The 23,211-nt window shown below is 39.1% G+C and overlaps 1 protein-coding gene across 1 annotated transcript in view; it reads right to left on the reverse strand.

Annotated features, from left to right (window-relative positions):
* Positions 1 to 1,678: 1,678 nt before the first annotated feature.
* LOC125457056 (histone-binding protein RBBP7) overlaps positions 1,679 to 23,211 on the reverse strand; it is a 33,347-nt gene continuing 11,814 nt past the window's right edge. Inside the window, exons 5-12 of the mRNA XM_048540767.2 lie at positions 18,738 to 18,853; positions 16,917 to 17,077; positions 15,231 to 15,357; positions 11,066 to 11,143; positions 9,323 to 9,399; positions 6,267 to 6,324; positions 4,313 to 4,423; positions 1,679 to 4,083 (exon numbers count right to left, since the gene is read on the reverse strand). Coding sequence (XP_048396724.1) covers positions 4,015 to 4,083; positions 4,313 to 4,423; positions 6,267 to 6,324; positions 9,323 to 9,399; positions 11,066 to 11,143; positions 15,231 to 15,357; positions 16,917 to 17,077; positions 18,738 to 18,853 — 797 coding nt within the window. The 3' untranslated portion in view covers positions 1,679 to 4,014. The remainder of the gene's footprint in view (positions 4,084 to 4,312; positions 4,424 to 6,266; positions 6,325 to 9,322; positions 9,400 to 11,065; positions 11,144 to 15,230; positions 15,358 to 16,916; positions 17,078 to 18,737; positions 18,854 to 23,211) is intronic.

Below are 23,211 nucleotides of genomic sequence, written 5' to 3' on the forward strand. Positions count from 1 at the left end.
TCGTGTACGCTTCAGGTTAGAATGTTTCTTCCCCCCACCCCGTGTCACTGAACTGGTTTCTTATTTTGTTGTTTTCAAATGTTATTTCAGTGAAGTTGACGTTTCACTTACCCACATTCATAATTTGATAGCAATGCAGTTCCTGGTTTCCAAGTAGGGTATTTCAATAATCTACACTTAATTTTGTTCATCACCTTTGTGAAACATTGATTTTGATTCACTTTGCAGCATTTCTTATACAGGGCAATTCAGAATTTCAGTAGGTTGAGGTAATGGACTTACTGCAATTTGGGAATTTTACACACCTTTTTTAAAAAAAAGTTTGATAGAATCATTTACTTGTTACTCTCACACCTCCTTTCTCCACTCTCCATTTTACAGGTCTTAGACAGGACCATGGTCTGTTCACTTTGTATCCAAATGGCCAAGATCAGTAATAAGCAAAAATCTTAATCCTTGCACCATTCCTCCAAAGAAGACACTTATCTGCTCAAGAATTAGAAAACACAAAACCTTTGTGTGGAAACATTTCTTTCTTCAGGAGATTGAGGAACAATGAAACATGGATGTTTAAGTCATGTTGCTTCAGTTTATCCTTTTGCAATGAAGGTGAAGTTGTGATAAAATCATGGCTAGACGTTATGCCTATGGCAGATCAAGTGTGTAGAAAACACAAAGTTTAAGCACTGACATTGTGAATTGACTTCAACTATCAAGTATTAACAGTTGTGGTTCAGCATTAACTCCTTAAACCAAAATACATAAACTATTTCCTTTAAGAGGATTTCAACTTCTTTTGGCAAATAGATAAACAGTAAATCAAAGCTGCAGAATTAGACATACTCTTAACATGCCAGTTTTTCAAAGAAAATCTCCACGTATTTCAAAATTTGTCTAGATTATAGATTTTAAACCAAAAAAAGTGTCATGGAAACTACATTTTGAATTTTAAACAAAATGAATTCAAATTGTGTTACAAGTTTAGTAGATGAATTAAATGGTATATTAAATCATTACTTTTCAGTTAAATTGTACCACAGTGATAAGCAGCTCAAATATATTGTTGCTGATCACATTTAAGTGTAAATGCAGCATATGCCTGAATACCAAATGTTAATGGACATCAATTAACATTTAAAAATTATCCTATCGAGTTGTAACAATCTCAATTACCAACTTGAGTTTATATTCCTCAAATATTACAATTCAAACACGAGTGTCAGACCCCTCAGCAGTGACATTGGAAAACACCTCCCAGAAGTGCTCGAAGCTTAGATCTCTTCTGCTGATGACAATTGATGCCAGATCAATTGGTATTAACATTGAGTTTTGAAATTGAGATTTCTCTATGATGACAGCATTTAAAAGACATTTGGACAGGTACCTGGATAGCAGGAAAGGCTTAACAGGATAAGGACCACTCACTCATAGGCTAGTTTAGTTTAGGAAACCTGACTGGCATGAATGAATTGGGCCAAAGGGCCTATTTCCATGCTGTATAACTCAGACTCTATAGGGGAGAAATCCCAGCGTACAAGGTTAGAGTGCAAGTCAACCTAGATGTCAACAGGACCATACAGGCTCATGGGACAGAAAATACTACATTTCATTTTCACACAATTCTGCTCAAACCAGCAAAAATTTGCAAAATACTTGTTACCATATAGAGCATCAGGCATTTCAGAAGCACATCTCATTTATATTACTAAAATGGTGATAGTACAAGATTCTTTCCATTATCAATTTTGCAAATAAACTGACATCCTACACAGTATCCATCCTCAGTTTCAGCCCATTGATCATACCTCAGATATCACAAATAAATTACTGGTGAACAAAGACTATTACTAGACATTCTTTCTGTACTGAAATTGCAACTTTCTATTTCTGCTAATTTAGCATCACTGGTGGTTGATGTTTCCATATAAATGTGGACAGATCTTGAGTAATAATCCTTGAAAAAGTGATGGGTGTACATAATTTAAGTTGTGCTGTCTTACCTTTCTGCTCCACCTCCAAGGTCATGAAATCAAGTAACTGTTGTTCAGTGATCAAAAAATTCATTCATGAAGTTGTAGAGTTCATAAAAAAAAAGGAGATGACCTCAAAGGACACCGTAGCACAGGAACGGGCCCTCCAGCCCTGTGCCACCACATTTTGTTCTTCCATACTAAGCTGGCTTTACTTACAGGATCTGTATCCCTCTATTCCCTTCCTAGTCACATACCTGTCTGTCTAGGTGCTTCCTGAATAGTGCTATTGTCTCTGCTTCTTCCACCACCATCAACAGCGTATTTCAGGTACTCACCACCTTTGTGTGGAAAAATGTGCCTCACATCTTAAACTCCACAGACACACACCCCCCCCCCACCTGGTATCTTCAACCTATTGTCTCCAAATAACTGACCCCTCCACCCCAGAAAACACCTCAACATTTTCCACTACCACGGCATTCACAATCTTACAAACTTCCATTAGGCCACCCCTCAACCACCTGCATTACAGTGAAAGCCAACCCAGTCTATCCAACCTTTCTTCATAGCCAAAATCTCTCATACCAGGGTAACATCCTGGTAAATTCTTTCTGTACTCTCCAAAGCATCCACATCCTTCTGTTAGTGCGGTGACCAGACTGTACACCATACATTAAAAAGATACTGAAGGGACTTGATAAGGAAAGAAAAATTCTCCTTTCTTGAGAATCTAGAACAGAGACAAAGTCTTGGGATAAGGCAATAGATCCTTTTGGATGAAGAAGTGTTCTAATTGAAGATTGAAGGTAACAGATTTTTAGACTGAGAATCAAAGCTGTGGAAAAGGCAGAAAGATCAGCCATGATCATGTTAAATGGTTGAGCAGGTTTGACAGGCTATACGTCCTACTATTTACACTATGTGAATAGGTATCCACTTAATTAGCATTTTACAGCAGAAGCTGTGGGAGTGGGAGGAGATAGAGAAAAACTGAAAACACCAGAGCAGCATTTGTTAATTTCTACTTGGATGTGTGACTATAAATTTCATTCACAAGATTTACAAAATCAAACTGTAAATTAACTTTTCATATGATTAGTGGTTGATCAGTTTCTAACTTTGATGTTTAGATGTTAAGAAGAAAGCTAAATTGAAAATTATTACAAAAGGTTTATTGTTTATATATTCCTAGTCTATAACGTGCACAGATGCAGTTGTTTAACAAAGGAAAACACAGAAGCAAATATCTACCGGAATTCTTAGTTGTACACATATGTGAGCTGCAAGGGAGTGTAAGAAAACCACCACATTAAAGAAAGTTAGCTCTCAACTACTGAAGACTGCAGCAGCATTTCATCACCTTATGCTAGATTATAAAATGTAAATCAAAATGCATATTTTTATATGCAATAATTTCGAGTTATTTCAAACTTGTGGGCATGTTGTTACGTGCTTTCAGAATAAGCTAGAAAATCAATGGTACTTTGAAACACTATAGTGTAAGTGTATGTTGGTGGGTTGGAGGGAGTTAGGCAGAAGTAAACCAAAAGAATTTCATATGTCAAAATATGTACATTGAATTTTAAAAAAATACTCTTCAGCTTTTGAGTTGAAAGACAATATTGCTTTACAGAGATTTCAGCAATTTTAACTCTTCCACTGGAACCAAATTACATGCACACTGAATTAGTGCCCCTACTGCCAATCACATTCCAGGGTCAAACTGTATATTACGTAACACCGCAACACAGAAGTGTACACATTTGTGCTTAAGCAGCTATCAATAAACTTTTATACATACTAAAAGGAATACATACTACCATATAAATTAGGCACTGCATTCTCAAAACACTTCCAAATTTCTGTACACCACCCACGGAAAAGCAAGGAGTTGCACGTCAGAATTTGCGTAAGTGCTTTTTATATACAAGCCTCAGCACTCCAGTGGAAAAAGGTTGCTTGGAAAATGGTTGTTAGGATTACCAGTCTAATTCAATTTTAGACATGTTTTATAAAAAAAAAGGGTGGTGTCAAATGGGGTTTATGATCCTTGGCTCTCAAGTTCAGATGCAGGTGTATCAGGTTCTTCATCATTGTAAATATTCTCAGCCTGAAACAGAAAAATCACAATCAAGCTGCAACAAATATGCTTAAACTACATAACTGAGAGACTTGGACATTTAATTATAAAATTTACAACCTGGAATATGTTGACTGAGGTTTACATAACTTATTCGCATTTAAAATGCAAGTGTCATTAAAAATTTGTCAAAAGTAATTAAGATTTAGACCAAAATTCTTGATTAACCTACAGGCGATCCTGCAAGACTAGCACTCACCATCTGCCAAACTTGCATAATATTGTCTTCTGATACAGAACAGATTACCCATGGCTCATTTGGATTCCAGGAGAAATCAGAAATTTTTGCAGTATGTCCTCCATGAATAAACTGTCAAGAAACAAGATTTTCAGAATGGCAAACAGGTATGTAAACAAAAGCAAAATTTTTGGAATGGATCATCATGCTTGGACAGCAGTTACAAACGTCATCATGTACCCACATCTAGATATAAAACATCCTCCCGGCCTTTCACCTTTGCATTTGCACTAACACTGCAGTGCTACATCAGTATAGAATCTACCCTTTGAACATGACTTGAGTGCTTTAGGTACATGTTAAAAGATCCTACGGAACATTTCGAAATGCAGAGTCTTCTGGTGTTGTAACTGACATTTTATGCACATCCAGCTGGCTGCTCATATATCCCAACTGTTTGTCATGTATTATTAGCTGACCTCTACATTATAGGCATAATATTAAATGACATGCTACCGATGATGCTGCTGCTAATGAGCAATGTGTACCATCTACAAGATGCACTGATAAAACTCAAAAGATTCTGAGACATCACCTTCCAAACCCATGACCACTTCCATCAAGGAGAACAAGGGCAGCAAATATATAGGAACACCACCTCCAAGTTGCCCTCACTTAAAAATGTAATCAAGAATAACAGTATAATTATAAAATGTATTGGAATGGAGAAATTGAGAGCAGTTTTCATTATTGGTGTATGCTTAAATGAGTAGTGTAGCTTCAGGTAAATCAGCTATAGTGGCACAGCATCTACAGCAATGCATAGCCCCCAAAACAGCGACATTTCCATCCCTACCTCCTTTCGCACTGCTCAGCCCCCTTCCTTGAGGGAGGGAAAAGAATACTATTGGTGGTGTTCACATTCAACAAAGAAATACTGGATACAAGATAGTGAATAATTGTACAGAAAAAGGGCCCTCCGACACTTAAACTGAACAGAACATGGTATCTACTATTGATAAACAAAAAAAGGTGGTGTGGTTTGACTTTCCAATTATCTGCCATGACATGGAACCAGTTGGATTGGAAGTACATTCTGCATTTCTGAAGAATTCAGAAGCAAGAATCAGAAGTGTGAACAAGAAATACAGAGCTCAGCCCTAACACAGAATACCAGGGTGACAAACTCACTCTTCAGAAGATTTGGGCCAACAGGGGACAAAAGGAAAAATAAAATCAGTAACTGGAAAGATTTGCACTAACAAATGCACAGGACTTGTTGAAAGTAAAGTGTTCAAGTAACTACAGTTCTCTCTTGAAGCAATGGAAAAAGTAGGCAATATTGTAAAACTGAACGCCAAGGGACGTAAAAGTAAAGAAAGCTTTTTAAAAAAGGCTAAAAGGAAGAGAAAACAACAGTGCTAATTGGAATAAAGTATCCCAGACAGTAGTTCCGGGACCACTGCACTTGTTTAAAAAATATATCAAAGCACAAACAATTAACGTGAAAAATTCAGTTTGCAGAAATTTATGAAACTCAAAATAAATTAAGAAAAGAATGGTAACAAACGTCAGGGGATGTGGATTACCCTGGAAATATGTGGCAAATGAAATTTAACAGGACAGAAATATGAAGGGAGTAATTTCAGTTAGAAATTTAGACTGAGCAACTAAATGGTCAAGAACTTATTCTTGGAATCTGATGAGCTATTCATGCGCAAAATCAAGCAGCACTTTATCAAATAACAGGTAGTAAAAATTTGGACTTCTCTGCCTCAAAAGACTGTAGATGGTACATCAGTTGGAATGTTCAAAAAATATTAGAAGTTTATAAAAGTAAGAATATCAGGGATATGGAGGAAAAAGTATGAAAATGGAGTTGATGCAAAGATTCTTATCAAATGCTGGAACTGGCCCAAGAAATTAAATAATGTTATTTTCTTTGTTGTCTCCATATCTTTGCACAGGAACCTACCAGTAGTTCTGGAGGTCCATCCTCTGCATCTTCAGCTGATTGCTCCTCGCCAATTTTACTACAAAACACATTTAGAAAAATCATTCAGAGACCCCCGAAATTGCACCTTAACAGCATCCATCCGAGAACACCCAAAAGAGTATGTCCAACAATGTTCTTTTGTTAGAAGTGCAAAAATATTTACAAAGATGGTATTAACACTAAGTATAACTACCGTGCAAGACTTAACAGGTGATGGCTCTTAGCTAGGAAAGAGGTGATCGAAATTAACAAGAGGATTCCTAAGTTAACAGATGATGCTTCCACTCATGGGCAATTGAATTGAAAACTATGAGTCATAAATACATCAAAAAGAAGTCTTCAGTAAATCCAATAAAATAAGGTGGAATTTATCACCAAGTTAGTGAGGCAAACAACATAGATGCATTTAAGGGAAACCTTAGACATGTGCATGAGGAATGAATCGAGGGATTTGCTGAACGGTTGAATTGCAGGTCAGTAGAGGTTCATATGCAGCATAAACTCTGGCATGGTTGTCAGGCAAGACAGAAGTTACAGTGCAGAAACAGGCTATACTTCTAAAAGATAACAGCAGATAACACATTCTGCAATATGCAATTAAATAGAACTTCTATACAAAAATGGTAACGAAAGCAACCACTTGTCTAATATCAAACTATATTAATGTATAGATGTGTCATCAACCCATACTAGCATTAACACAAATATTTCTGAAGGACAATAAGTTGTGTTTTTGTGATTTAATGGAGCCAAAAATAATCCAGAATTTATATATTTTACACTCTCAACTACAGCATTTATTTCAGCTTGAAAACAGCAGAGACCAAATTTATAATGAATGCACTTTGTCCCAAAAGATGCTGGCCTAAGTAACAGAATTAAAACAGATTTCTATCAAGAAACTACATCCATCCATTAACTTGTAAACATCAATTTCCCTTTGCACTAAAACAGTCAGCAGAAGTCTTATTTTAAAATTTGGTTCTGACTAACATTTATGTTAATTATGACCTGAAGTTGTCTATAGATTTTACTTTTAACCAATTGATCTTATCTCCAATCCCAGAGATTTAAGTTCAAGATAAAAGCAATTTTTTTTGCAACAGTCCACTAGATTTAAGTGATTATTGCAGATTGACTTCTCAACCTCTCTCCTCATCCACAGTTTCTATCTTTTCACCGTTTAGCAAATGCTCTAGTCTAATTGTCTCAGTTTATCAATATCCCTTAGTAACTTGGTTCCTATCTATTTTTTCACTCCATCCACCTTAGTGTGGTCAACAAACCTCAGCATATACCTTTCTATCCCTTCATCTCCATATCACTTAAAAATACTGGAAAGTTGTGGCCCCAGCGTGCATTTCTACATGCTGGATTTTGGCAATGTGTGTTCATCCCCAATATCCCTATTCTGTTTCTTAGCCAGTCCAATAGGCTACCTCTTATTCCAGAGGAATTTTTGTTAATGGCTTCTTACATCACACCATGTCAAAATGGTCCAGAAGTTAATGAATAACATTCACATTCACATCCTTATCTGCCCATATCTATTACCACCTCAGAGAGCAAGCTAGGTTCTTTAGAAAGGGTTTACACTTTCCAAATCCAGGCTAACACTGATCACCTCTTTGGTCTAACTGCTCTGCCCCTTACAAAAGATTCTAGTAGTTTTTAGTCTGATAGAAGTAGAAAATAAAACAAGAGAACTGCAGATGCTAGAGATCTGAAACAAAAACAAATGGCTGGTTGAAATTCAGTATGTCTAGCAGCAGGAGTCCAGTGACATTTCATCAGAACACTGTAGGGATTCTATTCGATAAACTACGAACTCTAATCAGGATTATAAATTCTGTCATCTCTCCTAAATAGTGAAGTCACACTGCCGATGCCTAACCCATTCTTGAATCAAGAATCTTTTCGTAGATTATAAATCAACAATCTTTCCTGAAGTAGAACCCATGCAAATTCTCGATTTGATGATCTTTGATCTCATTACTTTCTCCATCATCTCTTTATTAAATAAAGAACTGATATCAAATCTGGTTAGTTTCTTTATGCTTCTTCCCTGTACTTTTGTGCTTCATCCTTCTCTTTTACAGTGAAGGCATACAAAGTCTGATTCCCAATTATAATGTTGCCTGTGTCAGCCATCTCCAAATATATTGCAAAAACTTCAAGTGTCATCCTTAAAAGCCACTGCAAGATTTTTCCCCTCAAATTCTCTTTGTGCTGCTCTTTTACTCCCAGGCTGCAGAAGCTTCACTGATCTTTCAATCAGGTCTTTGTTTAATATTACACTACCATTCATTTCCCACATTGACCAAGTTTGTTTAACTTCCACCAAGTCAAGCACTACTTTAAGTATTACTGTAAAGATGTTGTATTCTACCAAATACTTCTTTGGACACTTTCCAAGATTCATCCAAAAATGTATTTGTTGATAGATGCGCACGATCTGTTGTGGTCAATTTCTGCCTCCTAAATTTAAAAACATTGGCTTGTGACTCCCCATGCTCCCTCTAAAATAGAATTCTCTCATATTAAAAGGTCACTGATAACTAGGTATTTCCTTACAGTTGAATTGATTAATTCCAATTCATTATTAAATCTAAGACTTCCCTTATTGGTTCTAGAACTTTTTATTCCAGAAAAACTACATGAAAATAAATCTGCTACCTTTGGAACTGGAGTCATTTTGCTCCCAACAGTCTCTCTGCAAATTAACGACTTCGATTTTAGCATCAAGTTTCACTGAACAGTATCTGTTTTCCCTGCTACTTTATCACTGCTGTCTGACACACAAAAGCAAGTTCCAAAGTTTTGAAACCTTATCTCTTTCCCAATTCTACTCAATATTTTTGATTGTATTTCAACTTCACTGATATCCTATTTTGCCACTGCTTTAACAGTGTCCTTTAATCGATGCTACTAATTTACATCTATTTAAAGAATACTGTCACTTGCTGATTAAGCTCAATGCCTCAGGGATAAGAAAACACCCAACTAGAAAAGAAAAATGAGAAATTAGCCCCCACCTTAAATCCCAAACATTGAGGCGACGATCAGTACCGCTGGAAGCAAGGATAGTTTCATTGTGTGGAGACCACTGCACCTACAGAAATAAATAAAAATAGGTGAATCTGCTGGCCTCAAATCTACCATACGGGCCCTGCATGAGAATCAGTCGCATCTGGTGCCGGTAAAGCCTTCCACCAAGACATACAATTCTTTACAAACAAAGATTCTTCAGAGGGCAAGTCAGTGTCTCGTCTCCAATTGGGTGCTCTCCAGCACTCTTCAATCCATCACTTTATGGCATATAGATTCCTTCTCCTTCTCTCTCTCGCTCCCCCACACCACCACCCACCAACCCCCCCCCCCCCCACCCCCCACCCCGTCCTCAATCCCAATTCTCCATAACTGTATTCAGAACAGAGACTATTCTAAGGAACACCCACAGACAGAAAGATGGTTCCTTAAATCAGGGCACTTTCCATACATGGTACACCCACTGCTGACAGCCTCATGATTTTGAGCTTATCAGGGCAGGACTTAGGTTGATCATCCACCTGTGGTCCGACTGAAGCGTGCAAGTGAGACACAAATGCAAAGTTGAAGCACTCCAGTACAGCAGCAAAGACCTGTGCCTAACATACAGCAAAGTGCAAGTCAGAAGATTTGAACCGTACGGTTGATGGCAAGAAAACGCAGGGTGGCCTTCCTCCAGGCCCACTGTGCTAAATTGGAGCCCATGGCATGACTCAGTGAAGTAACAGACCTTAGCTGGTTTCTGCTATGTCCGTGGCTCTCTTCCTCCAAGGCCTCTGCTGTGGCCCAGAGATGTTGGCCTCCAAATATCCAGCAATTCTGAAGTGGGCAAGAGGGAGGGGTGTTCCCACACAGAGGCAGGAGCTCCCATCCTACATAACCGAAAGGGTAGAGGTCTGAAAAATTCCTGAGCAAACGAAGTGAAGGCAGGTTTTCCCCCAACACTTATTAGGGTGCAGGAAGCCCATCATTCTGTATTGGCTAAACCTGCTGCTGTGTGGGAGATGTACTGCAAATTTCAGTCCAGAGAAAGAAAACAGCAAAACAATATACAAAACTAGGCTTTTTAAAAAATTGTCAAATACCAATTACACAGTGTACCAAGCAATTACCACTCAACACATGTTGCCCGCACAGCTACATTAAACTATTAACCATGTAGTTAAGAAATCAAATGGAAAAGGAATTTGGATCTTCAAGTGAATGACAGGTTTCCAGACAGATTCATTTTTGCTATGCGCAATCCTGATTCCTTAGAAATCTTAAGGTGTGAACTAAGAAATATGTTACAAAGAGAAACTAGCTTTTTCAAAACTAAAAAGATTGAATTATTCCTCCCACAGCCCTAATAGGATATATTTAAGATTTCAGAGTAGATCTGTAGCTCGGATTGTGGATGTTGTGGTTGGTTGGCTCGCCGAGCTGGTTCGTTGTTCCTGACACGTTTCATTATGCTGCCGGTAACATCATCAGTGCAGCCTCCGATGAAGCACTGTTGTTGGCTTCATCAGAGGCTGCACTGCTCATGTTACCCAACAGGGTAATGAAATGTCTGTGGAACAACGAACCGGCTCAGCGAGCTAACCAACCTCAACAGGATACATTTCCTTCTTGCATTTCTACAAATAGAAATAAAAAATCTATTCAATGACACAAGTAAAAAAATTGATCAAGAAAGTATTCAGAGATTGAAAACAGCTTAATTCTAAGTAAAATCTAAAACTGCTTACCTGAAAGATCTCATCCTTGTGAGACTCAAAGGAGTGGAGCTTTAATTTTAGATTTCGAAGGTCCCATAATGCCACCGTCTAGAGATTATGTAAAAATTACTTCCGTATCACAGAAAGGCATTTAGTATACGGGTGCAGTGCTTTAATACATTTAAAAACAAATGTTGTGTTCAGAGGAAACCATCCAGGATCACAAGATCATATAAAGCCATCCATCCCATTGAGTCTGCTCTGACAATGCTCGAACCACTTTCCTGTCTTTTCCCAATAATTTTAAGATTTCATTACTGATTAATGAATCTCAACCTTGAACGTACATCACGGCCCAGACTCAACAGTCCTCTGTGGTGACAAATTCCACATATTCACTAACTTCAGAAGAAATTCCTCATCTCCGCCTTAAAGAGTGACTCTTTATTCTGAGAATGTCCTCTGGTCCTGAACTTTGCCACAGGGAAAACAACCTTTGTGCATCTAACCAGTCAAGTCCCCTAAGGGTTGTTTATGTTTCAATAAGGGCACCTTATTCTTCTAAATTCCAATGAGTACAAGCCCAAGCTACTCCACATCTCTTCAGTTCCACCATGCCCAACATAAGCCTAGTAAACCATTTCTCGACAGCCTCCAAAGTCAGTACATTTTTCCTTAGAGACAGAGCCCAAACCTTTTTCAGCTACGGCATGATGAGTGCCTGCATAGTTTTAAACAAGCTTTCCTTTAAAAAAACATTCCTTTTCTTTTGAAATAAAGGCCAATCTATTCACGTTTTCTATTATTCACTGAACTTGAATGCTAGCTTTTTGTGATTATGCACAAGTACTCCCAGATCTCTGTGCTGTGGCTTCCTGAAGTTTCTCCATTTAAAGAACATTCAGCTCTTTAAATCTTCGCTAGAGTGCATAACCTCACATTTCCCATTTTATATTTCCCTATTCATTTTGTGGGATGTGGGTGTCACTGGTTGGCCAGCATTTCTGGCCCACACCTAGTTGGCCTTGAGAAGGTGGTGCCGAGTTGCCTTCTTGCTATGGGTTGGCCCACAATGCTATTAGGGAGGCGATTCCTGGATTTTGACCCAGTGATAGTGAAGAAACAGAGGTATATTTCCAAGTCAGAATGGTGAGTGACTTGGAGGGTAACTCCCATATATCTGCTGCCCTTGTCCTTCTAGATGGAAGTGGTCATGGGTCTGCAAGGTGCTGTCTGAGGCTCTTTGGCGAATTTCTGCAGTGCATCTGCTGCTACTGGGCATCAGCGGTGGAGGGAGTGGATGCAGTGCCAATCAAGCAGGCTGCTTTGTCCTGGATGATGTCAAGCTTCTTGAGTGTTGTAAGGGCTGCACTCATCCAGGCGAGTGGGGGGTATTTCATCACACTCCTGTTATATTCCACCTACCAAGTTTTTGCCCACTCGCTTAACCTGTCTATACACCTCTGGACACTTATCATCCTTAGCACCTACCTTCATATCTACTTTTGTCTTTTCTGCGAATTTGGCAATAGTACATTCACTTTTGTTATCCAAGTCATTAATATGTATTGTAATGAAGGGTGGCCCCAGTGCTGGACTTGCAGCACTCCACTAATTACAGGTTACCATACTGCAAATGTGCACTCCTGCTTTACCTACAACATCCCAACTGGTCTTCTGTTTGCCAGCCAATCCTCTATGGTCACATATTACCTCCAATACCAAGGGCTTTTATATTAAGTTTTCTCAAATTATGTACCTTTTTAAATGCCTTTTGAAATTCAAATGTATATCTACAGCGTCCATTTTACTATTCTGCTTATTACTTCAAGTAATTTGAATACATTTGTTAGGACTGATTTCCCCCTTTATGAAGCCATACTGAATTAGCTGGATCATATTATATACTTCTAAAAACTCTGCTATCACATCCTTTATAACTGACTAACATTTTCCCAATAACAGACGTCCCTTCCCTTTTCAAATAGGTAATACATTGATAGTTTTCCAGAATTTAAGGATTCTTGGAAGATTGCTACCAGAGCACCCACCATCTCTGTAGCTACTCCTTTTAATATCCTAGGGTGCAACCATCAGGTCTGGGGATTTGTTAGCATTTAGCACTATTAGTTTCCCAGCAGTTTTTTTCTCTGCTAGTACTTGTTGCGCTTATTGCCTTTCCTTCTTCGCCCCTTGATTTTGAATGTATTAGTGTATTCTACTATGAAGGCAGATGACAAGTGTTTATTCAAATCCTCTGCCTTTCCGCCCCCCCCCCCCCCACCCCCCACCCTCAATTCCGAATCATTATCCCAACCTCATTCTCCAAAAGGGGCCGATGTTAACTTCTTTACATATTTAAAAAGCAGCTCTTACAGGTAATATTAAAACTGTCAGCAAGTTTACTTTTTTTAAGGTCCAACAAAAGACAATTTAAAACACTCCTAACCCTATGGTTTACTGCTAATTTTTGCCACGTTTGTACATTATTTTCTTTCAATTTGATGCAAGCCTTAATTTCTTTGATTAACCATGTTGGCTTATCCCCTTCCTAGATTCCTTTGTCAAACAGGATAGATCCTTACGATGCACCATCAACTATCTTGTCAAACACCTGCCATTTTTCCCTCAACCATCTTTGCTGTTAAACTCAGGTCCCAGTTCATTGCTGCACACTCTGCCCTCATTTCTTTGAAATTCCCTTTATTTCGACTTAGCACAATTGTTTCCAACCAAAGTTTGTCCCTTTCAAACAGGATCCTACCACATTATGGTCAGTTTCCTTGGGAATCTTTAGCTCTGACATTTATTAAAACTGTCATGTTATACATTATCAAGTCCAAATCAGCCTGAGCACTGGTTGGATCCACAATGTATTTTTGGAACCTATCCTAACACACATACTATCAATTCCTCCTTGTGGTTACCCCTGCCAACCTGGCTAACCTAATCTAAATAAAGCTGAAAGCCACCCATGAATAATGTTAAAAAAAAGTGCTGTACATGTCCTCATTACCTCTTAGTTTATTCTCAGTCCTACCTAGTAGATACTGCTAGAGGACCTATAGGCCACTGCAAGTGTCTTTTTCCCCTTGTTATTTTTTAAACTCTCCATCCATACGAATTCGCTCTCTTCTGATAGAAGATCATTTTTTGCTACAGGATTCATTCCACCCTATGACAACAATGCCACCAGCACTTCCCTTCTTAGCTGTGCTTTTGAAGAGTCACATGCCCCTGAATATTTAGGTTCCAGCTTTGATCTCCTGTAACCATGTCTCTGTAACAGCTATTATATCCATTAACCTCCATTTGGGTGATTATTTCATTTATTTTGTCTCAAATACATTGCACATTCAAGTAAAGTGCCATTAATCTTGCATTATTTAACCATTCCACCAACTCCCCAAATCTTATTCACTGCTGTTTTTCTATGCTTGTGCACTCTCCCTTCCTGTCCCACTCTAGATATTCTTATCCAAATACTTGTCCTGTAAATGTTGTTATAACCACTTGCTTCATAAGCCTCAATTTCCCCTTTCCATTCCATCCACATCAACCTGGTGACCACACATTAACTTCTCAACTTTATTTACTATGCCAGTTTTCCCGTGGCTCTGATAGCAATCCCAAGATTACCACCTTGGGAGGTCCTGCCTTTTAAAATTAGATCCTAACTGCTCAAAAGCTTTCAGTGGAACCTCCTTACTAGTCATCAATGTCAGTGGTACCGATGTGGTTGATGACAATGGAATGTCTACCCTCCCCCTCCAAATTCTAATCCTTAATCCTGGCAGAAGGCAGGCACCACAGCTTCTGGGGCTCTCGCTCACGTTGGATACATAGTTCTTCGCAACCCCAGTTACATTATCCCCTACCACTACTACATTCCCATTTCCTTCACCTACTTGAATAGATCTCAATACCTAGGTTCTGTGGTCAGTTCACTCATACTCACTGCGGTCCCCACCTCTCACCCGAACACAGTTTACAAGAACATCAAAACTACTGGACAACTGCACTGGCTGAGGCACCTCAATTTTAACCCCAAATTCTCATGTCTGCTGCACCTGCAGTCAGTGTGACCACCCTTGGAGCAACAGAACTGCTGGGATTACAGAAATATCAGTGAACTTATGGAAACATAATACATGAACTGTACAAGTTTGATAAGGTAGCTACAGAGAATTTTAACCTTGTCAGCAGAGCCAGTTGCTAGGATAAATTCACTGTATGGGTTGAAGGACAGACAGTTGACTTCAGCTGTGTGTGCATCTACGGAATGGCTTGGTTTTGAAGTATTATTTGACCTTGTGTCCCAGCTGGAAAATAAACGTTACAGAAGTTTAGACAAAACTGAAAACACTATAAATATTATTTTTAATAGGTTGCATTTCAAAAACCACAGAATCCCTGCAGTGTGGGAGCGGGCCATTCAACCCATTGTGTTCACACCAATCCCCTGAATAGCATCCCAGCCCCACCATTCTATCCCTATAACCCTGCATTTCCCATGGCTCACCAACCTAACTTGTAGATCTTTGGGCTGTGGGAGGAAACTTTATGCTCTGAGGAAATCCACAGACACAGGGAGGACATGCAAACTCCACAAAGACAGCTGCCCAAGGCTGGAATCAGACCCAGGTTCTTAGCACCGTGAGTCAACAGTGCTAACCACCAAGCCATCCTGCCAACTGTGCTAAAAGGCATTTAGCAATCTGAAATACCAGAAAGTTATAAACAGGACCTCTTCTCACTATTCTCAGGTTACACACCTAGCATATCAACTTAGATTATTTCACTTTTTAAACCATAAGTGAGCATTAACTACTTTCCAACTTTCATTCCTGCATAAAACGTAAAATTATAAAACAAATTCACAGGTGGTTGTGAAGGTTGAAATAGGCAAACAAAATGAATTTAAGTAATTAAATTTAACTCTGCCAAATAACCGGAGTCAAACACCAATAAAAAAAAATCAAACCACTAACAGTTTAGCACTATGTTTATGCAGAAATAAGCCTCAGATTCAATTCTAATTTGAGGAGTTAGCCATTCAAGTTACCAAATGATACAATTTGTTTCTGTGACCTTGGTTGGAAAAACAAAATCAAGAACCAAGGGTTCCTGCTCCCACTTGAATATCCAGAATGAGTCATGAGAAACTATGTCTGTAAGAAGGAAGAGAGAGATATGATGGTTTCCACAATCAAGTCAGCTATGAATACTCATCTGCTAAACTAAGATGAAAAGCAGCAATTTGGGAGAAGTGCTAGTTTGAGCTACACTTCAGGAGGGGTTCACAGGCAGAGGGTGAAAACAAACCCAACCCTATTCAGCTGACAATCTAGCAAGCTAACGGATATCAATTTTGAACATTCCTCATATGGACGTCCACAAACTTAAATTGTGTTATAAAATGGCAGGGTCTTCCTGAAACATTGCATATTATAATGAAAAACGCAGTATATGACAATTAAAAAGTGAACTTTAAAAATTAGCGACCATAAAATTTTCTCCAGTGCCGAAGAACATGCAATACATTGCACCTTAGCAGGTCAGAAAAACTCCCTCTGGAAGGTATTCATGTACTTGGGAAAATGCTGTCCATGAAACAGCTGGTGAGAGGCTAGTGCAGTGGTAATTCATAACATGGTCCCCTCTCCTTCACCTGCAGACCTCAGCAGCAATGCTGCTCCATGTATCTCTGGACTATCATCCATAGCCTGCCAGCTTAGAGATGTTGCCAGAGTCAGGATATAGCAAAAAAGAAATTGAGACTCTAAGTGTGAAATGAAAAGTTGGTTAATATCTCTGGTTGATCAACTCTCCTAATGCATATATGGATTCAATCTTGAGCTGGATATTACTTCGAACTTACATCATTAGCTTCTGGTCATCAGCTACAGATCCAAACAAAGATTCGTGCAATAAATGCCAGGAGACATCTTCTACAACTGCAGTGTGGCCTGTAAAAATTGTTTTAGCATCTACTATCTTTCCTTCTTTTGGGCCTGCACTTATGTCCCAAAGACAGATAGTCTGTGGAAAAAAGAAAGCAGCTGTAATATCCATTTTTTGTAGAAAACCTCAACTATTAAAAACATAAAGCAGCTAAACTACAGAATGTTATCACGGATGTTTGATCAAACAGTTGCAATATAACATTAGATTTGAATCTCACAGTAATTATGAAAGAGTCACATGGCACAGAAACAGACCCCTCGGTCCAACCATCCCATGCCGAACGTAGTCACAAACTAATCTAATGCCACCTGTCTGCTCTTGGCTCATATCACTCCAAACCTTTCATATTCAAGGAAGTGCTTTTTTCAAGTCTTGTAACTGTGCCTGGAGCGACCACTTCCTCAGGATGTTCATTCCACAAACAAACCACATTTAGAAGAAGTGTCCTTTGTGTCTTTATTAAATCTCTCTCTCTCACGTTAAAAATATGCCCCTTAGTCTTGAAATCCACATCCTAGGGAAAAGACACATACCATTAATCCTGTCTATACCCTTCATGATTTTATAAACCTCTACAAAAGGTCATCCCACAAAATTCGACACTCCAGTCAAAAATATTTTCAGCCTTTCTTAACTCATACCTTCCATACCCGGCAATATCCTGGTAAACCACCTTTGAGCCCCCTCCAGCTTAATAATATCATTCCTACAACAGGGCAACAAGAACTGGACACAGTGCTCCCAAACAGGCCTCACTAATGCCCTGTATAACCACAATATTTCTTCAACTCCTACACTCAAAAGGACTGAGCAATGAAGGCAAGCATGCTAAATGCCTCCTTGAACACCTTGTCTGTATGTGCTGCAAACTTCAAAGCATTATGTACGTGACCCCTAGGTCCCTCTGTTCTACAACATTACTCAAGGCCCTACCATTAAATCGTACACATCCTACCCCTGTACGAATAACCAAAGTGCACATACCACACATTTATCTAGATTCAACTCCGTCTACCATTTTTCTGATCACGATTCCTTAGAAAACCTTCTTCACTGTCTACTTTGCCACCAATTCTGCTGTCAGCTGCAAATTTATTAACCATGCCTTCTATATTCTCATCAAAATTACTTATATAAAAATGAGGAAAAATAAAAAAAAGTATGCACAACTGATCCCTGTGGAGCACCAGTGGTGACAGGCCTCAAGTCTGAAAAGCAACCTTCCAACACCACTTGATTCTTATAACAGTGAAACCTGCATTAATTTCACATCCCTATTAACCATTCAACTGAGTGATTTGCTGGGCATTACTGAGGGTAGACAAGAATGAATCACACTGTTGATGATGTTGAGTCACATATTGAGCAGGTATGGTCTGCCACAACATCAGATTTTCTTCTATAAAAACAGGATATTCATGAATCAAATGGGTTTTCATGACAGCCAATAATGTTTGTGGTTACTATTAGGTTTAAGTCTAAAGTTAATAACTGAACTTTAAATTCCACAAGCAGACATGGGTGGGATTTGAGTCAGTCTAAACAGAACATTGCATTGCACCCTGGATTACTAGTCCACTAACATTTTCACTGTGCCACTACAATTCCCTACAAACAAGGCATTTACAGTTTTGCTGACAAGCACGCTTTCTGTATGAAACAAACATTCAAGTGTCAGCAAATGCAGTGTCGACTGGTCAAAAAAGGAAAACGCTGAAGCAATATGTGCACCTACATGATCATCCGAAGCACTGAGAAGATGTCCACTTAGGTTTGGGTTCCAGGAGAGACCATATCCTTCTTTTTGGTGGCCACGCAGTCGAAGATCAGGGTTACATTCACCACTGGGATCTAACTCAAAAAATATCAGCTCCAGAGAATGAAACAAAAAAAATCTATGCCGTGTTAAAATCAATGTTTTATTTCAGAATTGTACGGTAGCAAAATTTCTTTTAGTTTTAACAAAAAGATAATGCTATTATTTGAACTATTCAAAGAATGTTAACTCTGCTTCACAATCCAACTTCAAACTAGTCAATATAGTAGTAAATCAAAAAGGCGACTGAATGTGTCATTGCCTTAACCAAGGAAAGCATATTAGTTAAACAGCAAAAGACACTTCATATACAAAATATCCCCTCAGAGATTCACAGAAGGCCAGAAAACAAAAACACTAATACTGAACTATGCAGGGTTGTATTGAAGAGGGTGACCAAAGTTTAAAACCAAGAGGTGAGCTTTAAGGTGTATCTTAAAAAGAAAAGGAAAAAGCAGCAGAGATGCTTAGGGAAGGAATTCTACAGCTTTAGGTTTGATAAGAAACTGAAAGAATGTCTGTCAATGGTAAAGCAGTTAAAACTGATAAGCGGAAGCTGCCTGAATCAAAAAGGAGTACAAGGATTTCAGAGTTGTATTACTCGGGAATGTTGCAGATAGGAGTGATAAAATTCCTGCTAAAATATTGAAAAAGCTCAAGGAAGTTTGATTGTATACTTTAAAGAAAAAAACAAATCCATATAAACGTTTACATCTTTTGTTCAGAGATCAATTGTACTATTCAAATAATTACTCCATCTTTATTCATTATGAAGCCTGTCTACAAGTACAGTATTATCAATCTGTTCTCCCATCAACACAAATCATACATACTACCTTCTCCACAAGCACCTAATTCTTTTACACTTATGTTTCACAAAGTGGGCTTCACCATGGTATAAAGTACCTGGTTCAGTGTTGTAACAAGCTGTATCACTAACATAACCCAATCAAGACATCTTAAGCAAGTTTCACATTTCTCACAACCATTCTTTGCAATGTCACCACAGAACTGACTTCTGTCAAAGATAATGGGAACTGCAGATGCTGGATAATCTGAGATAACAAAGCGTGGAGCTGGATGAGCACAGCAGGCCAAGCAGCATCAGAGGAACACTAAAGCTGACGTTTTGGGCCTAGGCCCTTCATCAGAAAAAGGGGGATGGGGAGAGGGTTCTGAAACAAATAGGGAGAGAGGGGGAGGCAGGCCAAAGATGGATAGAGAAGATAGGTGGAGAGGAGAGTATAGGTGGGGAGGTAGGGAGGGCATAGGTCAGTCCAGGGAGCGGGATGAAGTTAGTAGGTAGGAAATGGAGGTGCACAGAGGGGATAGGTGAGAGGAAGAACAGGTTAGGGAGACGGGGACAAGCTGGGCTGGTTTTGGGATGCAGTGGGGGGTGGGGGAATCTTGAAGCTTGTGAAACCCACATTGATACCATTGGGCTGCAGGGTTCCCAAGCGGAATAGGAGTTGCTGTTCCTGCTACCTTCAGGTGGCATCAATATGGCACTGCAGGAGGCCCAGGATGTACATGTCATCTAAAGAATGGGGGGGGGGGGGGGGGGGGGGGGGGGGGGTGTTGAGTTGAAATGGTTCGCGACTGGGATGTGCAGTTGTTTATTGCGAACCGAGCGTAGGTGTTCTGCAAAGCGGTCCCCAAGCTTCTGCTTGGTTTCCCCAATATAGAGGTAGCCACAACAGGTACAGCGGATGCAGTATACTGTCAAAGTTGGTTTCCGGAGGTACTATCCTCCTTCTGTTTATGTCTGTGGCTAGACAGCGTTCAGCCATTCAATCATGGAGGAGGGGAAGAAAACTACAGTTGATAAAGGATGAGCAGACACTACACAAAAAATATCAAAACTACCAAATTATCAAAAATCTGAATTTGCTAATTAATATCTCCTAGTAAAATGCCACTCTTCTTCAAGCTTGACTAACATGAATTAGGTCCCTCAAAGTAGCTCAACAATAATACCCTGGCATGGTCCAGTAAGCTGCTCAGATATAAACAACTACAGAGCACTATATACATCAAGTACATATAGAATTGGTGAAGACAACTCAGGTATCAAATCTAGACTGATCTTATTTCAAAATCCTAGTTCTAGTGGTTGAACAAGGCTTTTCTCATTAACCTTGGAGCACTGGAATTGTTCTCACAAAAATAGTCAAACCACAAATAGACGGAGTTATAACCTGACATATTTAACAACTAAACCCTCAGACTCATCCATTGTTAGCCTTTGCCATGCCTGTATCCATCAGCTGGGAAGTGGATCTGTAGTGGTATGGTTCTGAAAGATGTTAGAATCTTTAACAATAACTCAAGAATCTAAGAAATACCATTACTTTAGGCAAAGAAAACCTCCAAAGTGAAGATCACACATTATCCAACCACCACCTCAACTGTAACAGCGACCCAAGGGCCAACACTGAAGAAGTCCACTCAAAAGATTTCTGTGCTTAAGTATTAAAGCCACACTGGGTAGGTAGACCCTAGTGTTCATCAAGGATAGCTCAGTAATACCATTAGTAATCAAGACCCAACTGTTTTAAAAATACATCTGTCAGGTGGGGGTGGAGGGGGGGGGGAAATAAATACTGAAGCTGAAACAAGGGAGTAAGTTATTTGACCTTGCCTTCAGTTCTGACAAACAAATATGAGTTGTTGCCTGACAGTTTTATGACAACTATATTGCCTTGAAAAGGCAAGATCTCATCCGATGAGGAAATCCTAATTTTAAGTATTTCATGGCACAACTGTGCCAAGTGGAGGAGACTATAGATAAAATCCAAGATCCACTAAATAATGCGGATCACCAGCAGCAAAATTACACAGAAACTCTGCCTGGAACATAATGGCTTCACATACGCTTTGCTCTTTTGTCCATCAAACCATTACATTAAATGTAGGTTCAACAGCAAGCATAAACGTTGGAAGTAGCACTAATTTACCGTGTTCAAATGAGATAACAACTCAGTGAAGGTTTGATGCAAAAAGCACAAGGCTACAAAAAAAAACTAAGCAGGCACACAACCTACAAATCAAAGTAAAATGCTTATACAATATAATCAGCCTTAGTTCACAGTTAGTAATTTCCAGAGTCAATGCTGTGGGCTCAAGCCCACTTCAGGAGGCTGAAACAAACAAATCTAGGCTGACAGTTCAATGCTAAAGGGAATTCCTGTACAGTCAAACATCCCACCTTTTGAACAAGGAGTTAAAGTTAGACCCCACGTCCTGCCTCAGGCAAACAGAAAAGACCCTACATCATTACTCAAAAGGGGTGAATTGGCCCAAAGCTGTTCCTTAGTTACTGCTAAAACGGATTACATGTCCATTTCACTCTTTGCTGATCGTGGAATCTTTGCACACATTCCAACAGCAGCTATGTTGTAGTTATTAACAAGGCGCTACACAAATGTTAGGATCTAGTAGAAGGCAAAAACCCGGGCTCTATTACAAAGGTGAAGTTTGTAATATTCAAAGGTCTGCCTCCACCCATGGTTTTTAATTTGCTTACTGCTGTTGGAATTTGAGCAAGGATTCGCAATAAGCAAAGAGGCCATGTAATTCATTTCAGTGATGACACAGAGGACCAGTTTACCTCAGAGTAATGAGTTAAGATCTTTTCCATTCACCTGACACAGAAAATGGGGCCTAAATTTAAGTCCTCAACCAAAAGGGTGGGACATTTAGCAGCACAGGGACTTTTTTATAGCGTACTGAAAAGTCAGCCTAGATTATTTCAACCTCTGGAGTGAGCTTGAATTGACAGCATTGACTCCAAAACTTACTATTCATGAGCTATGGCTAATATCTTGTACAAGCGTTTTTCTTTGATCTGTCGGTTGAGTGCTTCTCAACATTTTGCACTGAACCATAGCTTGGTTATGTTAGTATCTTGTTCTAAGCCAGTAGGTTAGTGTTACTCCTAACAGTTACATTCACTATTGAACTTGCAATAAATCTGGTATTTGATGGACAGAAGTGCAACGAGTTTGACAAGTCATTGTTTTTCCAAGCAGGGTTTCTGTGATTTTGCTGCTCGTGACCTGCAATATTTAGTGGATCCTGAATTTATCAGTAGTCTATGCCACTTGGCACAGTTGCAGTGCAACTAAATACTCAGTGCTTTACGTGAACAACAATTCTTTTTGTTGATCTGCCCCATGGTCGTACTTTCAATGAAAACGAACCAGCTTACTGCAAAATTGTGGAATTGCACACTTCTATAGAAACAACACATTGCACAAGGAACCATTCTTAGAAAGAATCCTTCACAGAATCATACAGTACAGAAGACACACTATGGCCCACCAAGTCTGTTTGGCCATAAATATACAACCTACAATAGGCCTATAGCCTTGATTGGTATGACATTTTAAGT

The sequence above is a fragment of the Stegostoma tigrinum genome, chromosome 12 (genome assembly GCF_030684315.1).
Source record: "Stegostoma tigrinum isolate sSteTig4 chromosome 12, sSteTig4.hap1, whole genome shotgun sequence".
Taxonomy (NCBI): domain Eukaryota; kingdom Metazoa; phylum Chordata; class Chondrichthyes; order Orectolobiformes; family Stegostomatidae; genus Stegostoma; species Stegostoma tigrinum.